At 50.6% G+C, this 16,131-nt stretch overlaps 1 protein-coding gene across 1 annotated transcript in view; it reads right to left on the bottom strand.

The window, feature by feature from the left end:
- Nucleotides 1–12,811: 12,811 nt before the first annotated feature.
- Nucleotides 12,812–16,131, bottom strand: part of VDR (vitamin D receptor) — a 47,098-nt gene continuing 43,778 nt past the window's right edge. The window contains exons 7-9 of the mRNA XM_063076075.1: nt 14,611–14,762; nt 14,317–14,433; nt 12,812–13,071 (exon numbers count right to left, since the gene is read on the bottom strand). Of these exons, the coding sequence (XP_062932145.1) occupies nt 12,812–13,071; nt 14,317–14,433; nt 14,611–14,762 (529 nt within the window). The remainder of the gene's footprint in view (nt 13,072–14,316; nt 14,434–14,610; nt 14,763–16,131) is intronic.

The raw sequence follows: 16,131 nt of genomic DNA, 5'->3' as shown, positions 1-16,131 counted from the left end.
ACTGGAAAATTGTGAAGTCAATTATGGTATTTCCACTTAATAGAAAGTTATGAAGCTGTTAAAAAGATGTTTATGAATTCACCAAAGCATCACAGGAGAATATAGATTTGTGCGTGCTCTAAGATGGCAACCATATAGAAAAATAAGCATGGAGGAAAAGAGTAAGAGGAAGTTCGTGCAACAGGTGGGAATTATGTGGGGCAGTGTGAGTGTGCGCATTTTTCTTATTTAATCATTGTCAACATTGTGAGGAGCTGTGGAAAGCAGAGATCAGGGCTGACCAGAAGCCTAGATTTGGCTATGAGGTCTCTGACAAACTTGTGGAGGTCATGAATTCATTCATCTGGCAAGTATATTTCCTGTGCCCAGTCCCCATGCCAGGTACTGTCACTGCGGGTACTAGCTCAGCACTCTCCTGATGGAAGGAAACCCACTGTGAGGGCGATGGCCAGGTGCTCGCCCCAGATTCCCTGTCTGGGTTCCAGGGTGAGGTCTGTCGTCTCCTCTGCTACTGCTGAGGACAAGGCCATGGCCTGAGCCTGGAGGGCCAGCCTTCAGAGGACAGGGCCCAGCAAAGACAAGAGCAGGCGCTAGAGGAGCAGTCTGTAGCAGTGGCCACAGCGAGGTAGGGGAGAGGTGGGGGGAATCACTAGGGAGTTCAGGGCATGTGAGGGCCACTCTGCCCTGGGAGAAGTGCTGTAGTCGGCCACCCGCTGTGTCACATCACCCTGAATGTGACGTGAGATGTGAGTGGGCTATCACCTCCAGCGCCCCCACAGGAACTCTACCTGCCCCCACCTACAGGTATCATCCGGCCTGGGCAGCCTCCCGCTCCTCCTCCCCTCAGCTGTCTTCCTACTACGACACACTGGGGACTTGAAATAACACATCTTTATTTGCGCCATCATTTCCACATAATTTGCCTATGATTCATTTGTCATCAAGAAGCATTAAAACCTCCAGCCCCAGTTCCCAGGCGCCCACCAGTCCTGTCCCCCTCCCTCCTAGGTCCCTCCACTCCCCTCCCACAGAGTCTTGCCCAGCTCTTACCCCACCAGCTTCCCTCGGTCTCAGCACGTCTTCTCCACAGCCGCCTACCCCACCTCCTCCCTCCTTAGCCTTTGGTGGAGGGTGGGGAGGCAGGGCTGGGGCTGGTGCAGGTCATACCCATCCACTTCTCCAGCCCAGACCCTGGCCTGAGGAAGGCGCTGCTGGGAGGGCCTCTAGCCTTTGGACATGAGATGACCTCACACAAGCAGGAAGCCCAGGAAAAGGGAAGAAGCTCCTCTTTGCCTAGAAGCAGGAAGCTGCGGAATCCCCAGCCCCAGAGGCTGCTTCTTTCTTTGGCCCCCACCCCCTCACTTCATCAGGCTGGATTTTCCTCAAACCTCAGGGCCTGGTCCCTGTGTCCCTCCCCGCGCACTGTTTCCTACTAGGCGCAGGAGTATAGAGTGTGTGTGAGTGAGTGTGTGTGAGTGAGAGTGTGTGTGAGTGTGTGTGAGTGAGCGAGTGTGTGTGAGTGTGTGTGTGTGAGTGAGCGAGTGTGTGTGAGTGTGTGTGTGTGAGTGAGAGTGTGTGTGTGTGTGAGTGTGTGTGTGTGTGAGTGAGCGAGTGTGTGTGTGTGTGTGAGTGAGTGTGTGTGAGTGAGAGGGTGTGTGTGAGTGTGTGTGTGTGTGAATGAGAGTGTGTCAGTGTGTGTGTGTGTGAGTGAGCGAGTGTGGGTGTGTGTGTGTGTGTGTGTTATATTCTCACACCCTCCTCACCCAGTAAGCCTGGGGTCCCCCTCCTGGCCCTCTCCAGGGCAAGGGAGGAAGAGGGCGAGGGGCGAGGGGGTTGCTGTGGTCGGGTTATCTGATGTGAGGAGCCAGGTGTGCAGCTTTGGGGCCCTGGGGGTGGGGGAAGAGCAGCCTGAGAGAGAAGCAGAAATTGCAGAAGCAGCCTGCAGACCAAGAGGCAGAGACACAAGGACAGAAGATGGGAGACCCCAGAGGCGCTGAACCAAGAGGATTGCCCAGGAGACGGGAGAGCTCCCATCAGAGGCCCGCTTTCCTCCTCCAGCTCTGGAGGCAACGCCAGCCAGGCAGGGGTGTTCTCCTGCCACCCCTGGCCCTTGTTCCCCGGCTCCCAGCCCCTGACCCTCCTCCCCTCAACATCATGTGATACTTTGGGTGTGTGGCAGTGGGGACGAGGGTCCAGCCTTATCCCTGAATCAGAGCAGTTGGAGACAGTTGAGGGTGTATAATCTTGGTTGGGGGTTAGCGGGTGGAGGAGGCTTTGCAGGAGGAGATAACAGGGCAGGGCAGAGCCCTGGCCTTGCACAGGGTGCCCTAGGGTCCTCCATATCGTGGAGCTGGGGAGTGAGCAGGGCTGTGGGCACCATGGGCCAGGCACGAGGTATGCCTGCCGTCCTCGGAGCCCAGCTGTAGTGCCCGCTTGGCCTTTCGCTAGAGGGGTCCACCTGTGAGTCCCAGCTGCCCTCCTTCAACCCTGCTTTGGGGTGTGTGTGTGTGTTGGGGGGCTGGTTGTGAGAAAGAGTATACTGGTTAAAGGAGAGGAACCCCAGAGGATGATGAAAATTATAACAAAGGCTAATATTTACCGATCACTTTACGCACTGCCAGGCCCAATTCTAAACACTACATGCCTACTCAGTTGGTCTTCACAACACCTGCGAGGTAAGTACCACAGTTATATTCACTTTACAGAAGAGACACAGAGAGGGTGCACCGATTGCCAGCAGTCCACAGCTAAGAAGTGGGAGAGCTGGGTTCAAATCCTACTCCCGCCCGATGCTGTTTGCGCCGCTCTTGACTGCCACCCTAGATGTGGCCCCGCCAGCCACCTGCTGCAAGCCTTCCTTCACGTTACCTTTACAAAGACTCTATGTTGCCATTCATAGATGAGGAAAGAGAGCTCATGCTTTACCCCCAAGGTTACACAGCCAGCAAGAGGCACTATCAGGACTCGGATGACCTACTCTTAAAGTGCATCTCTTATTCACTAGTTAGCTGGTGCCTCAAGGCCAGAAAGTGGGGAGGGAGAATGACTGAGCTCCATTTGCCTTTGTGGCCCTCAGACCTAGCACTGTGCTGAGCCCATGCTGGGAGGAGTCGTGCTAAGTACTTGTTCAGCAAATGAGCAAGTAACCGAACAAACGATGAACGGTCACCTTCCAGGGCTGTGGATTGCAGAAGCCACTGTTATCCTGTCCGCCACCCTCCCCATCCACTCCTCTACCACCTCAAGCTCTTCCTATAGACTTAGCAGAAGGCAGGGAGCCCTTGTGGTGGGGTCCCTATCTGGAGGAAGTGCAGCTGACTTCTCCCCCATCCCCTTATCACTGCTGCCCCACCCCCCACTTTATCACACAGGGATGCTCCACAATCCCCTCCCTGCCACTCCCCTGGGGCTGCTGGGTAGCAGAGGATAAGAAATTTAAATCAGTGGGCCTGGGGGTGGGGCTGGAGGAAGTGGAGGAGACAGAGGCACAGGAAGGTCTCCCTGGCACTCTTCACCTGATGCTCACAGTCCCTGCAGGGCCTTTTCTGACAGGCTACTTGCTCTATCTGGCCGTCCAGGTAGGCAAATGGGGAAATGGGAGCCAGGTGCTGACCAAGTTGTGCACCTGCCCTCGCCTCAGCCCCCACACCCACTGCCACAGATGTTCACGGGGGCTGCAGGATTTGTAGTTCGATGGTATTAGGTCAGGGTGGCATGAGCGCAGTGAAGAGGGCCATGGGGAGAACCCATGGAGCTGAATAGGGCTGTCAAGCTGGCTGCGTGTGACTTCTCCATTCCCCACCACAGTCTGGATGCCTCAGGAGAGCTCTGCCCACCGCCCCCAGGGCTGACGGGAACTTCTCCCTGCCTTCCTGCTCTCTGCATCCGAATCTACAGGCCATGCTTTTCTTCCTTGAGTCCAGCTCAGACGGAATTTGCAGAACAATCCAGCGTGGAATTTGATACTTGATTTACCCCTTCTTCCTGTCTCTCCTAGATCAGATAACCCTGGGTCCCTGACCTTTGGCTCAGATCTGGTCTAATTCTATAAGAATCTGTTCAGACTTGGGTGAGACTGTTGGGTCCCAAGGAGGGAGGGGCTGTGGAAGCACTGACAAGTTCCTCACGTTCCTGTGGATGCCCCAGTCCTTCCAATCACTTCCTTCACCTGAGACTCAAATCTCTCATTCCCTACCCCCTTCCCTTCCTTACCAGTGAGGTCTTACCTGAACCAGAGAGATTCTGGCTCTGCACTAATGTCAACCTGCAAGAGGGCCTTTGGCTCTGTCCCAGTTGACTCTGAACATGGTCTGCAGATGCAAGGCCAGGAGGGATGGTTAGACCATTAGATGACAAAATGAAGATTCAAGATTTGAGCAGGCAAGTGTGGTATAAATCAAATCAGACATATATGGATACGGATAAATACTAAATTCTGTATTTTGGATCAAACGACAAATTGGCCAACTACAGAACGAGGGAGATACTCATACTTTAGGGAGAGTCAGTAAGCCTGTGGGTTCTGAAGCCACAAGGACTTAAGTTCTCAGTTTCCAAAGATCAAGGGAAGGTGTTTAAATTTGCATAAGTCTGTTTGCATTTCATTTTTTGGCAAAGACTCAAGCAGAATTTTTTAAACTTGACATTTACTGTGAGGACCAATCTTTTAGATGTGAACAGAAGTGGGTGGTACATTGTCACAGTCATTCATCCATCCATTTATTCAGCTATGCTTATGAAATCCTTACTTTATTCCAGTCTGGTAGGGAGCCTCAAAGGCAAAACAGAAATTTAAAACATTCTGCAACGTCCACTTCATGCTATAGTAGAGTGGGAGTGCAACTGTACCCAAGTGGGGCAAGCAGGGTTACAGGGTAGTGAAGGTCAGGGGAGAATTTGTGAAAGACGTGAAGCCTGAGGTGGAAATTTAAGGAGCAATAGGAGGTTGTCTTGTTGAGAAAACTGGGGGATAAGGAGCAAGGCCAGGGCATTTCAGGCCAAGGAAACAAAGCATGGAAAGGTATACACTGTGATCTTGGGGCCGGCCCATGGCTCACTTGGGAGAGTGTGGTGCTGATAATACCAAGGCCACGGGTTCGGATCCTATATAGGGATGGCCGGTTAGCTCACTTGGGAGAGCGTGGTGCTGACAACACCAAGTCAAGAGTCAAGAGCCCCTTACAGGTCATCTTTAAAAAAAAAAAAAGGTATACAGTGTGATCTCAAAGTGTAGTCTGGGGGGCCCTGTGGGTCCCTGAGACCCTTTCAGGGGGTTTGCAAGATCAAAACTATTTTCATAATAATATTAAGACATTATTTGTCTTTTTTATTCTCATTCTCTCACAAATGTGCAATGGAGTTTTCCAGAGCCTTCATGACGTGTAATATCATACCAGATTGAATGCTTTCTTAGAAGCCAGCATGAGAATCTGAATGCCTTCTATAAAGCCGGACATTAAGGAGGTTTGCAAAACCGTAAAACAATATCCTCTTGTCATTAAGTTAGTTTTACTCTGGAAAATGGCTATTTTTAATACAAATTGTATTATTTTTGTTAACTTCTAATAGATTCATTATTGTTATTTAAAAAGCTTTAATAAATGCATTTTTAAAATTTCTCAGTTTTAATTTCTAACATGGTAAATATTGATAGATATAACCTAAATAAAAGTTCTTTGGGGTCCTTATTTTTAAGAGTAAAGGGGCCCTAAGACCAAAATGTTTGAGGCAGGCCACCAAAGCACATGTTCAGAGAGCAATGAGCAGTTGCACATGGTGTTGGTTTGAGTTTCAATGTCTGGAACAGTGACACCTGACCCTGGAGAGATCACGGTGGATTTATACCTCACCAAAGGAGCAATGTTCCAGGAAATACAGGGATAAATGAATGAGAAACGATGACATAAATACACAGATCAAACAAACCTGAGCTTGAAACTTTTATTGATTCCCTCTTCTCGTGGCACGAGCCACTCCTTACCAGAGAATGCTGGCATTAATTATCGGTCAATAATAGGCATGTAGTGAAGTCCTGGTGGTGGTGGTTGCGTGGGTGGGGGGACACAGGGAGGGATGTCAGCAAAGAAAGAACATAACTGAAAGAAGTTGATGATAGTAGTAATTAGTCCCATGTGTTTTAGATTTATATTCTTACCTTCCCATCTCTTTCCCCAATTTTTCTTCCTAGGCAGAGGTGTTTCAGATGGAGCCAATCTAGATTATTAAGTGGCACAACTGCCACCTGGTGGCGAGATGGCACAATGACACCTTCACCCAGGCCATAGATACTCATGGAGCAGGAGCCCCTAGCAACAGAGGCTGAGATGTAGGAGGAGCCAAAGGCATCAGCCTGGGGCCAGTCCAGAGGGCCCAGCAAGGATCAGAGGTCAGAGCATGGGAGCAATGTCACCTCCTTGATGAAAACTTATTTGACCATCCCTCCACTCTGTAACCTAATAATGATGCTGGCTAGCATTTATGACTGATGACTACATGCTAGGTACTGTGATAAATGCTTTACACAAATTCTATCACAACAACAGCAAACCTATGAGGTAGGTATTATTACTGTTGCCATTTTATAGATGAAGAAACTGAGGCTCAAAAACATTAAGTAACTGTCTATGGTCACACAAGTAGCAACTGGGAGAGCGAGGACTAGGACCCAGCAGTTTACATGTTAACTGTCGCGCTTTGCAGCTTCCACTTGTACTGCTTTGTAATCGCCTGTTTGTATGTCTGTCTTCTCCCGTGGGACTGTGCCTTTCTTGAAGGCAGTGACCATCTTACTCATCACTGTATCCCTAGCTGAGTTCAGTGGTATGTCTGTGCTTAGAAAAACTGGAAGGACTACACAACCAGGCTGCAGGCTCCCTCACTCTCAGCACAGACAGACTGTATGCAGAGCCCCCAGGCACAAGACTTTGGCCTTGGGAGGCCCTTGGGTGAGGTGTGAGAGTGTCAGTCACTCCCATGACTCCAGAAGTGACCTGGGAAGCCAGAGTGGCAGTCCCTGATCCCTGTCGCTGGGTGAGGAGAGGAGAGGTAAACACCACCAGGTGCCCTCAGTAGCAGGGACTCTGGCTTTGCTGGATCTGTCAGCATCACAGAAATAGCAAAAGGGCAGGAAGGGAATATGGGGGGCAGTACCACCACCTAGTGGTGAAGCTCAAGATGATTTAGGAAAAAGCTAGGGCTTGGGAACACCCTCCTCTGGAGATAGCTCCTGAAACTGTTGCTGACCTCTTCCCAAGCCAGAGAAGGCTACACCAAAAGAATTCATCTGGTAGTACAAAATGTGAAGAAAACACCCCTTAGTTCTAATGGCCCTTGGCTGAAAAGAGCCACCTTCTTCAAGGTCATGTCAAGGTCACACTCTCTTCCAGGGAACAGCCTGTATCCAATTTCTACCGGATGCGGGAATGTAAAAGCCCGTCCCTCTCACCTCAACTGGGGCGATCCAAAGGACCATCCCAGCTTCAGAGCGCCCCAGGAGGGTTGATTGAGACCTTTATTGAGACCGCATTGCAGCCTGACTTCTCCCTCTACCTCATCCTGCTTTCCTCCCTTCCACCAAAGCTGGTGATCCTGAGACCTCCCACTGAACCCCCTGCACTTCAATCTACATTTCAGAGACTACTTCCCCCGGAGCCCAACTTGCAACACTATCCCATATGTCATATATGATATGTGTGAATACAGAGCTTCAGAGTAGCTGTCTGGAGCAGTGTGCCCCCGGAATCCCCTGCCAGCCATAGGCTCCACGCCCTGCTGTGCTTCTTGGACTCTTAGGGTAAAGACTCCCCCAGTAGCCTCACAGGCTCCTTGCCCACAGTGAGGACTAGTCGCTGAGAGGATGTCGGCATGAGGAGTCATCTCCTTGGCCACTCTGGGAGTGCCAGATGACACTCATCCTCCTTGCCGCCTGAAGGGGCCATGGGGCAGGCAGACAAGCCCCATACTGCATAGGCGGCTCCAAGGAGCCCCCCTAGAAACTAGAGATACTGGCCACTCCAGGCAGGCCCTCTTTGCTTGCCCCCAGGGCTGAAGGAATCAATATTTCGCAGCACACACGATTCACTGAACCTGTCAACCACATGGCCTGTGAAGTGTTTTTCCTTTATGTCTCTTCTGAGGAGCAGACTGTTCACAGCAGTTCAGGTACAGCATAGCTTGACGTGTGGGGAGGATGTTCCTTATGCATTTTCTATATGAGGTCAAACAGTTTAGTGGCTGTTCTGCCCAGCAGATCAACAGAAGCATATTGGGCCAGGATCCTCAGGAAATCATCCACAATTAGTACCAGATGAGAATGCATTTTGCAGACCAGTGCTGTCCAATAGAACTTTCTGTGATGACAAAAACATTCCGTATCTGTACTATCCTTTACATTAGTCCTGAGGCTATTGAGTACTGGAACTGTGACTTGTGGGGCTGAGGAGCTAAATGTTTGCTTTTATTTAATTTTAATTAATTTAAATTTAAATAGTCACATGTGGCTAGTGGCTACTTTATTGAACAGTGCAGGTGGAGAATGAAAGCTTGGAATGTGAGAACTTAAAACCAGTTTATCCTAATTATATTATCTTCCTGGGACACATTTCTCTCAGTTTACCTGGAAAAGTTGGCTATAATACACAGCCTTGGAGATTTTGTGTTCCTCTAGATCATATATAGAGATGCTAAAAAAGACGCTTCTAACAATTTCTCAAAACTCCATTCTCACACTTCTTTAGCCAGATACATGTCTGTTTACTCAGCTGTTGATTCCTTTCTCTAAGTCCATTCATTTTTCCTGACAAAATAGTCTCAAGCCCTATCCCCGATTCTTCTATTTATATCTGATCCCCCTGTGACACGTTAGCCTTTGGTTTAAAATCTTTCAGATGTTTCTGAAAAATTAAGGTAAATCACATTCACAGATGCCCAGGTCAACTTATCCTAAATAAATATACTGGTTGGGCATGATTTCCCACGTACAGATCCTGATTCTATGTCCTTGGTTGATTATTCTTGTTTGCTGGGTTTAGTGATGCTACCCTTCGTCATAAACCCCACTTCCTTGAGAAACAGAGGGGGTGCATTGGCTATAACCCCTCTCCTCTGGGCCCCTTGGGAGTCCTGCTTATGCATGGGAGTCATCTGTAATCCTCCAAGTCACTGGCACAGCAGCTATCTCTAACGCAAGACACATTTTTGCCAGCAGTTGCCTGGTTTTCATTCTTGAGGTTTTCAGGTAAGTGCCAGGCTTGATTGGACCCAACATATTTGACGACTTCCTGAGAATAGAGCCAACACCTCCAATTTTCCCATCTCAGGGCCCACTTTTGGAATGGGAACCTGCCCCATAGCCTCTTTAGGAGAGAGCTAGTAATTCTGTCATTTGTCAGGCCCATGAACTCATTAGGAAGCAGTATCATGTAGCAGTCAGTGGATAGCTTCTTGAGCTAGGGTTTAAATCCCATCTCTCACTTACCACCAGTATGGCTTTGGGCAAGTTATCCCAAATAGGAGTAGTAAGAGTTCATCTCCCATAGGGCCCTTACAAGTATAAAGCAGGTTGGTTTGCATAAGGCATTTATTTACAGCAGTACTTGCTACAAAGAAAGTGCCGTTTAAGTATGAGCCACTTTTATTACCATAGCAAAATTTTCTTCATTGGTTTATTTGACAAACTTCTGGCAAACTTTTTTCTCTTTTGAAATCACTCAGTAGGCACTCTTTCAAGTCTTCTTTTGCTGCTGCATTTCTAGCTTTCACCAAATCTGTCATACATTCCAACCTTCTCTGCTGGCCTCACTTGGATTCTCCTACCTGTTTCCGGTGAGCCAGCAGAAGGATTTTTCTATCTCTGGGAATCTTGTTTATATCGCATTGTGGTGCACACTTTCCTTCCTTTCTGATACTGTACTTTAAAAGTTTTAGATTTGTGAATTCTACCTTCGCGCTCTCATTCTAAGACTGAATAGATGATAACATTTGTTCCCAATTCAGCCCCGTAAGACCCCACTCTTCCCTCTTTTCTTTTCCTCTTGGCTCCTGGAGTTCCCTTCAGGAATATCCTGGGTTGTTGTGAGCCCCAGGGCTGAGTGATGATCTCAGTAGTCTAGTCGAGCTCCTTGGAGAAGGTAGGGCCAGAGCGAAAGCTGGGAAGGCAGAGACATTACGAAGACAAATGCGCTTTATTGATAAGGCGACAGCACTATGCATGACTGAGGCAGAGAGCCCAGTGGGCCAGGGCCACATGGCGCAGAGGTGAGGGGAGTCTGATTCACATTGAGACAGAGCCTTTGAGTGTCTTCCCTCCTCCTTCTGATGGGTGGTTACAACCCAGGGAAGGAAGGTAAGAAGGAAAGGTGCTGGATCTAGACTTGCTCCGTCTAAAATCCAGGGCTTCCCCCAAGGGACTGGGTCAGCCACCAGGGGAATGGGAAATGGGGTCTGAGCTCAAGCATGGTGTATTAAAAGGGCACCTGACCAAGAGTCCAAAGTCCAGTCCAGTCCAGGCGCTACTTCTAACTAGTTATATGATCTTGGGTAAATCACATTCTCCTCTAAGTGTCAGTTTTCTTTAACAAGGGGGTGGAACTAGTTTAGCAGTTTTCAAACTTTTCCTCCCACTGACTAGCAAGCTGGACCAATGTGTTCTGCAGCTAAAATCAAATAAGGGTTTTTCCCCAGATCTGTGTAAAATAATAATAACAATAATAATTAATGTACAGACATTTCACATGTAAGTTTTCCCCCCATAAATATCTCTGAATCAGTGGTGCCTGCTACCCTCTATGTTAGAATATAGCACAAATGGAGTCTGATTCTGAAAACAACTCATATCTAATACATTTAAGATTAAGCCATATATATGCTATTCTGCAATAAAGGTACATGGCTTTCAGATGTTTTTCCACCTGAAGAATTCTCAGAAACACGGGGCCAAGTGGGCATTGCTGGCTACTGCAGTGTTAAGTCTGATTTCTCCCAGGGTTCTCAGGGAACAGATGCATGTGGAGGGGCACACTTTCTGGGGGTTTGGGCAGCCACGTTCCCTCTGACATTACGTCCCTGTTGATACACTGAGCGTGGCCACGCTCCCCAAACTCAAACAATGATCTAAAAAACCTCTGTGACTCCTCCCGGAAGAACCCCTTCCGCACAGGTCCCGCACACCCACAGCCCACTCTCACCAAGGAACCCCACCCTAGAGTAAACGGACCAAGGGTACCCACCTCCCAGGCTGGGCTGGTTACCGAGAGGACATGGTGTTTGAAGTTACGTACCCCCTCCCCCACCTCACAGGCTCCTTTTGACCTTTGGGTGGTGGGATGAGAATAAGAAGGGAGCAAACCCCACATCACCTCGCCACACTCACTCACTCTGACAAGGCCCAGAGGCAACCCGCTCTCCCTGCACCTGCACCCTGAGGTGCTGGAGCGCTGGCTCCTGGCTCTGTGGCGAAGAGTAGTGTTGGAACCACACCTATGCAGGCAGGGAGAGCATAGCGTGGCTGCTGGGGTCCGAAAATTCTCCTCCATCCCACCCTGCCAGGTGGAGAAAATGAGGCCCCCCACCGGTAAGCAGAGAACGAGGCACTGCCCCTGCAGACTGGTGCGGTGGGAGGGTGGGCCGACTTCCGGGTCACCCTTGGCGATCCATGGGTGAGGCTCCCCAATGCTGACGTGGGAGGTAAGGAACTGGCAGGGGAGGAGTGAGGACAGGGCTGGCACTTCTCTGCAACCTAGGGCAATTCAGCCCTGCCACATGGATCCTTGCTAGGGGAGCTCCCACCTCAACCAACGCCTTCAGTCTAGGCCACAGGTCATGGGCTTGGCGACCAGAACTGCCATCCACTGCTCTTCTATGAGGCTGTTTTTTGGGGGGGGGGTTGTGGCTAGACAGTGTGGGGATCCAAACCTGTGACCCTGGTGTAACATCGTGCTCTAACCAACTGAGCTGAGCAGGCTGCCTTGAGGATGGTTTTGTCTGTTCACTACCAGGCCCTGGATTCTTCCCTCCCTGTACCTCCCAGCAGGTGGGCTCTGGGCCAGTGGCTTCAGTGACAGGGAGAAAACCCACTTTGCCAGAGCTACTGCCCATGGCAGCATTACCATGGCAACGGACGATGGTGGGCACTGAGGGACTAGGAAGTTCCTTTGGCCAGCAGAGGTGAGCAAGGAGAGAGTTGTGACCTTAGTCACCTTGTTTTTGGTTATCCTTGGCAGTGAGTGTCCTAGACAGGCCAGAGGCTAGAAGGCAGACGGAGGAGGCCCCATCATGGCAGGCTGCCCTGGGACAGAACAGAACCGACTGGCAGCAAGATGGGGGGTGTTTGTGGAGCACTTATTTATCATGGGTGGTTGGAGTCAGGGAGATCCCCACCAGGCTCTGAACGTGTGGGCCTGGAGTTGGGGGGAGGTACAGGTATCACTGTCCCTGAGAAATGGGTGCATTTCTCCTGCCTCCTGTTCCCTCGGCACCAGCCAGCAGCCGTTTACAGCGTGGTGGGGACATGTCCAGGAGAGGGCCCGCCTTCAGCCTCTGCCCTCTGCTTCCACTTGAGTTTCTTTGTCAAATAAACATCAACTCCTTAAGACTGAGGCCTCAAGGGGCTGGAGCAGCCTGTGGCCTGCAGGAACAGGCACCTGGGGTTAGGTTGGTCAAGAGAGACGATGGGCCGGGTGGAGAGGGGAAGTGGCAGAGGAGGGGCTGCGCTCTAGAGGGGATGGGAAGGGCTGCTGAGCATAGCCAGCCCCGGGCCTGGGCACACGGCCCTGGAGGAGCAGCCCTTCCCAGGTGCCACCTCAGACTGCCCTAGTCAGGAGATCTCATTGCCAAAGACCTCAAGCACGAGGGGCGTGAGCTTCATGCTGCACTCAGGCTGGAAGGAGAGGCAACGGTACTGCTTGGAGTGCTCCTCATTGAGACTGCGCAGGTCGGCCAGCTTCTGGATCATCTTAGCATAGAGCAGGTGACTGCCCGGGGGCGGGTGGCGGCAGCGGATGTAGGTCTGCAGCGTGTTGGATAGGCGGTCCTGGATGGCCTCGATCAGTGCGGCATCCTGCACCCCAGGACGGTCTGTGGACACAGGGGCAGGAGGAGAAGACATAGGAGCTCTGATGGGTCCCTCACTGCTCAATCTCACCCCTCCCCCCACAGACACCCAACCTCAGCACCTCCCTAGGCCACCCCTACATGGCTGCTGACCTGTGACACCACCCTCCTGCCTATAGTCTCTCACCAACTTCCCATTGCATTTAGGTCCTTCCATGGGCCCATTTGGCCCTGTCCCCACCCCTCCTGGCTCCTCGTCTCTATGCTCTGCCCTTCCATCGGTGTCCTGATGCGCCATGCTCTCTGGCCTCCAGGCTTCACACTTGTGTTCCCTCTGCTTGAAACTCAGCTCTTCTGTATTTGCCTGACTCTTACTGGTCCTCAGGGTAACAGCTTCCTCAAGAAGGTTGCTCTTGAGAGCCCTCTACCTCCTTGCTCCGGCCTACGTCAGTTCCCTGCTTCTATCTATTCTCCTGTAGTATCATGGACTTCTTTAGCTCTCATCACATCAGGAATTAGTTGTTGAACAGCGTTTGTTTACTGTCTCCTCCTAAGCTCCATGGGAGAGACATCTGTGTGCTGTCTGCTGCTCCTGTGCCGAGCGCAGAGCCTGGTGCCTAGTGGGTGTGCAATAAATCCTTGCTGGTGTTTGAATGCAGGTGGGGCAGGGGAGGGGAGCCCACATCCACTCCTTGGGCTCCAAGCCCAGGAAGGCATCCCTGGGCAGACGCCACTAGCTTGTCCTCTGAACACAGTCCAGGCTGGGGTGAGGCTGCTCCATTTGGGCTTCATTACCAATGTAACAACCCCAAGGCCATAATAACCTCCTCAGACTTTTCTCTTTCTTCCCACCCCAAACAAGCAGAGAGATCAAGGGTCATGGCACACTGCCTCCAAACTCAGTCAGGTAAATCCTGGCAGAACCATCCATCAGACCCAGGGTTTTTACCCTGCCTTTGAGAAACCTCAAGTGACAGGAGAGTTCAACCCAGTTCACACAAGAGCAGAGTCTCAGTAATCCTGGGCTTGTCTGTGGCCTGAGGAACCCCGTTTATCTGGTTCTTCAGACTCCTGCCGGTGAAACTCTGTAAGGGCAAGCCAAGGGCACCTCAACACACACGCGACATGGGCTGTGCAAACCCAGCAAAGAGGGTTTGCCTCTCCTTTTGCTCACCTCCCCCTCCAGACTGCCCTGCTGGCCCTCAGCAGGTCTCCGTCCCTCACACTGCCTGCTCCCCAGGTCTCTGGTTCCTCACGGCTAGGCCTTACCTGGGGAGACGATGCAGATGGCCATGAGCAGGACATGTTCCTCCTCATGCAGGTTCAGCTTCTTCAGCCCCACCTGGAACTTGACGAGCGGCTCAATCAGCTCCAGGCTGTGTCCGGCTGGGAGAGACAATAGCCAGGTGCTGTGGGCAGAACTCAAGAGCCACCCAGCCTACCTCCAGCCCAAACTGATGATGCCTAGCCCCCTTCCATGTGGCTGATGGGGGCCCATGAGCCCAGGAGGGCTGAAGCCAGTGTCGGGGAGCTGAAAAAGTCAGAGGTGGAGTCTAGATGTACCTTTGGTCACATCACTGATGCAGTACTTGTATTCCTCGTTGCCGCAGGTCCAGGACATGTCATCCACGGTGAAGGACTGGTTAGAGCGCAACATGATGACCTCGATGGCACTGGACTTCAGCAGCACGATCTGGTCTTCAGAGGTCAGGTCTCTGCCAGGGAAGGCAGGGGAGAAGGTCAGGCTATCAGTCAAGACCTTCAAGTCATACACAACAGTTCAGTGTTTTGACAGGTCCACACCTGCCAGGTGACCAGCATGTACCCTGGGTCCTCCATCAAGGAGCTCGCAGCCTGGTTGGAATGGACCGAGTGTTCCTTGAGGGAGAACAACTCAAGACTGTGATCATGTGCCAAGGTGAGAAGTGAAGTAACTCAGATACTAAGACAAGGAAAACCCAGTGACTAAGCAGCTGGAGCTATTAGAGACAGGAATAGAGAGCCTGAAGGAGCCCCCAGTGCTGTGGCATGAGTACAGAGGTCTGCGGATGGTATAGTTAGAGTCATCTTCAACAACTCCCACGTTTGCTTTTCCTCTCCTCCTCCTGTTCTCCAGTCCTTCTCAGTAGTAAACTTGGCCAACTCTGTCTCCAGCACATCTCTCAAGCCCTTGGCCTCATTCCTTCTTGCACCAGGACTGCTGTAGTTCAGAGCTCCATCATCTTTTACAATAGCCTCCTACTGGAATCCTGGACTCATCTCTCAGGTCTCTTGTTCATCTTTCTTACTACTGCTAATGCCACTCTTGTGCTCGGAAATCCTCACTGACTCCCAAACACCCCAGGAGTACAATAGAGTTATCTAACTTGGCTCCAACCTGTTTTTTCAGCCTCTTTCCTGCTGCAAACTCCATTCCAGCAGCATTGGGCTACTCTGCTTTCAAGTTTCTCATGCCACCATGCCTTGAAGCATGCTGTGGCTCCAGCCTTGGATACCCTTCTAATACTCCATCTCATCTTTCTGGACCTGAATCCAGTGTGGTCTTCCTTAGAGCTCCCCACCCTCCAATTCTCTTTGACAGAATTAGAGCCATCTCTTTATGACCTATTGCGCATTGCTTGTGCTCTGATTTTGCCCTGTCTGCTTGGGCTCTGTTCTCATATGCTTGTCTCTGACTGTTATTTGTAAATTACTTGAGGGCCAGCACTACTTCTTAATCACCTTACTGTTGCCCACACTGATCTCTGAGCCCTGAGCACAAGAGGATCAATCAATAAATATATGTTGATGAGTCAAGAGGCCAACAACTAGTTCCACTATTCTGAGTCACACGTTGGGCTTGTCTAAACAATGGCAAATAAGAAGCAAGGCCCAGAGATCAACTTGCTTCTGTCTTTCCCTCCCTTTCCCATTCTGACGATTTCTTCATGGATATCTGGTAGATAGCGTCAAGAATCCTCTGTGTACATAACGATAGGAAGCAGATATTAACTGATGAAAGTTCTATATCAACAGGAGATAGATGATAGAGAATGAAAAGGCTTTCATGATTTGATGACCAGCAAAGGATCTGTATTTTAAAAA

This window comes from Cynocephalus volans, chromosome 12 (genome assembly GCF_027409185.1).
Source record: "Cynocephalus volans isolate mCynVol1 chromosome 12, mCynVol1.pri, whole genome shotgun sequence".
Classification (NCBI taxonomy): Eukaryota; Metazoa; Chordata; class Mammalia; order Dermoptera; family Cynocephalidae; genus Cynocephalus; species Cynocephalus volans.
Note: the sequence above shows the minus strand (reverse complement) of the source record. Positions and strands in the feature narration are given on the sequence as shown.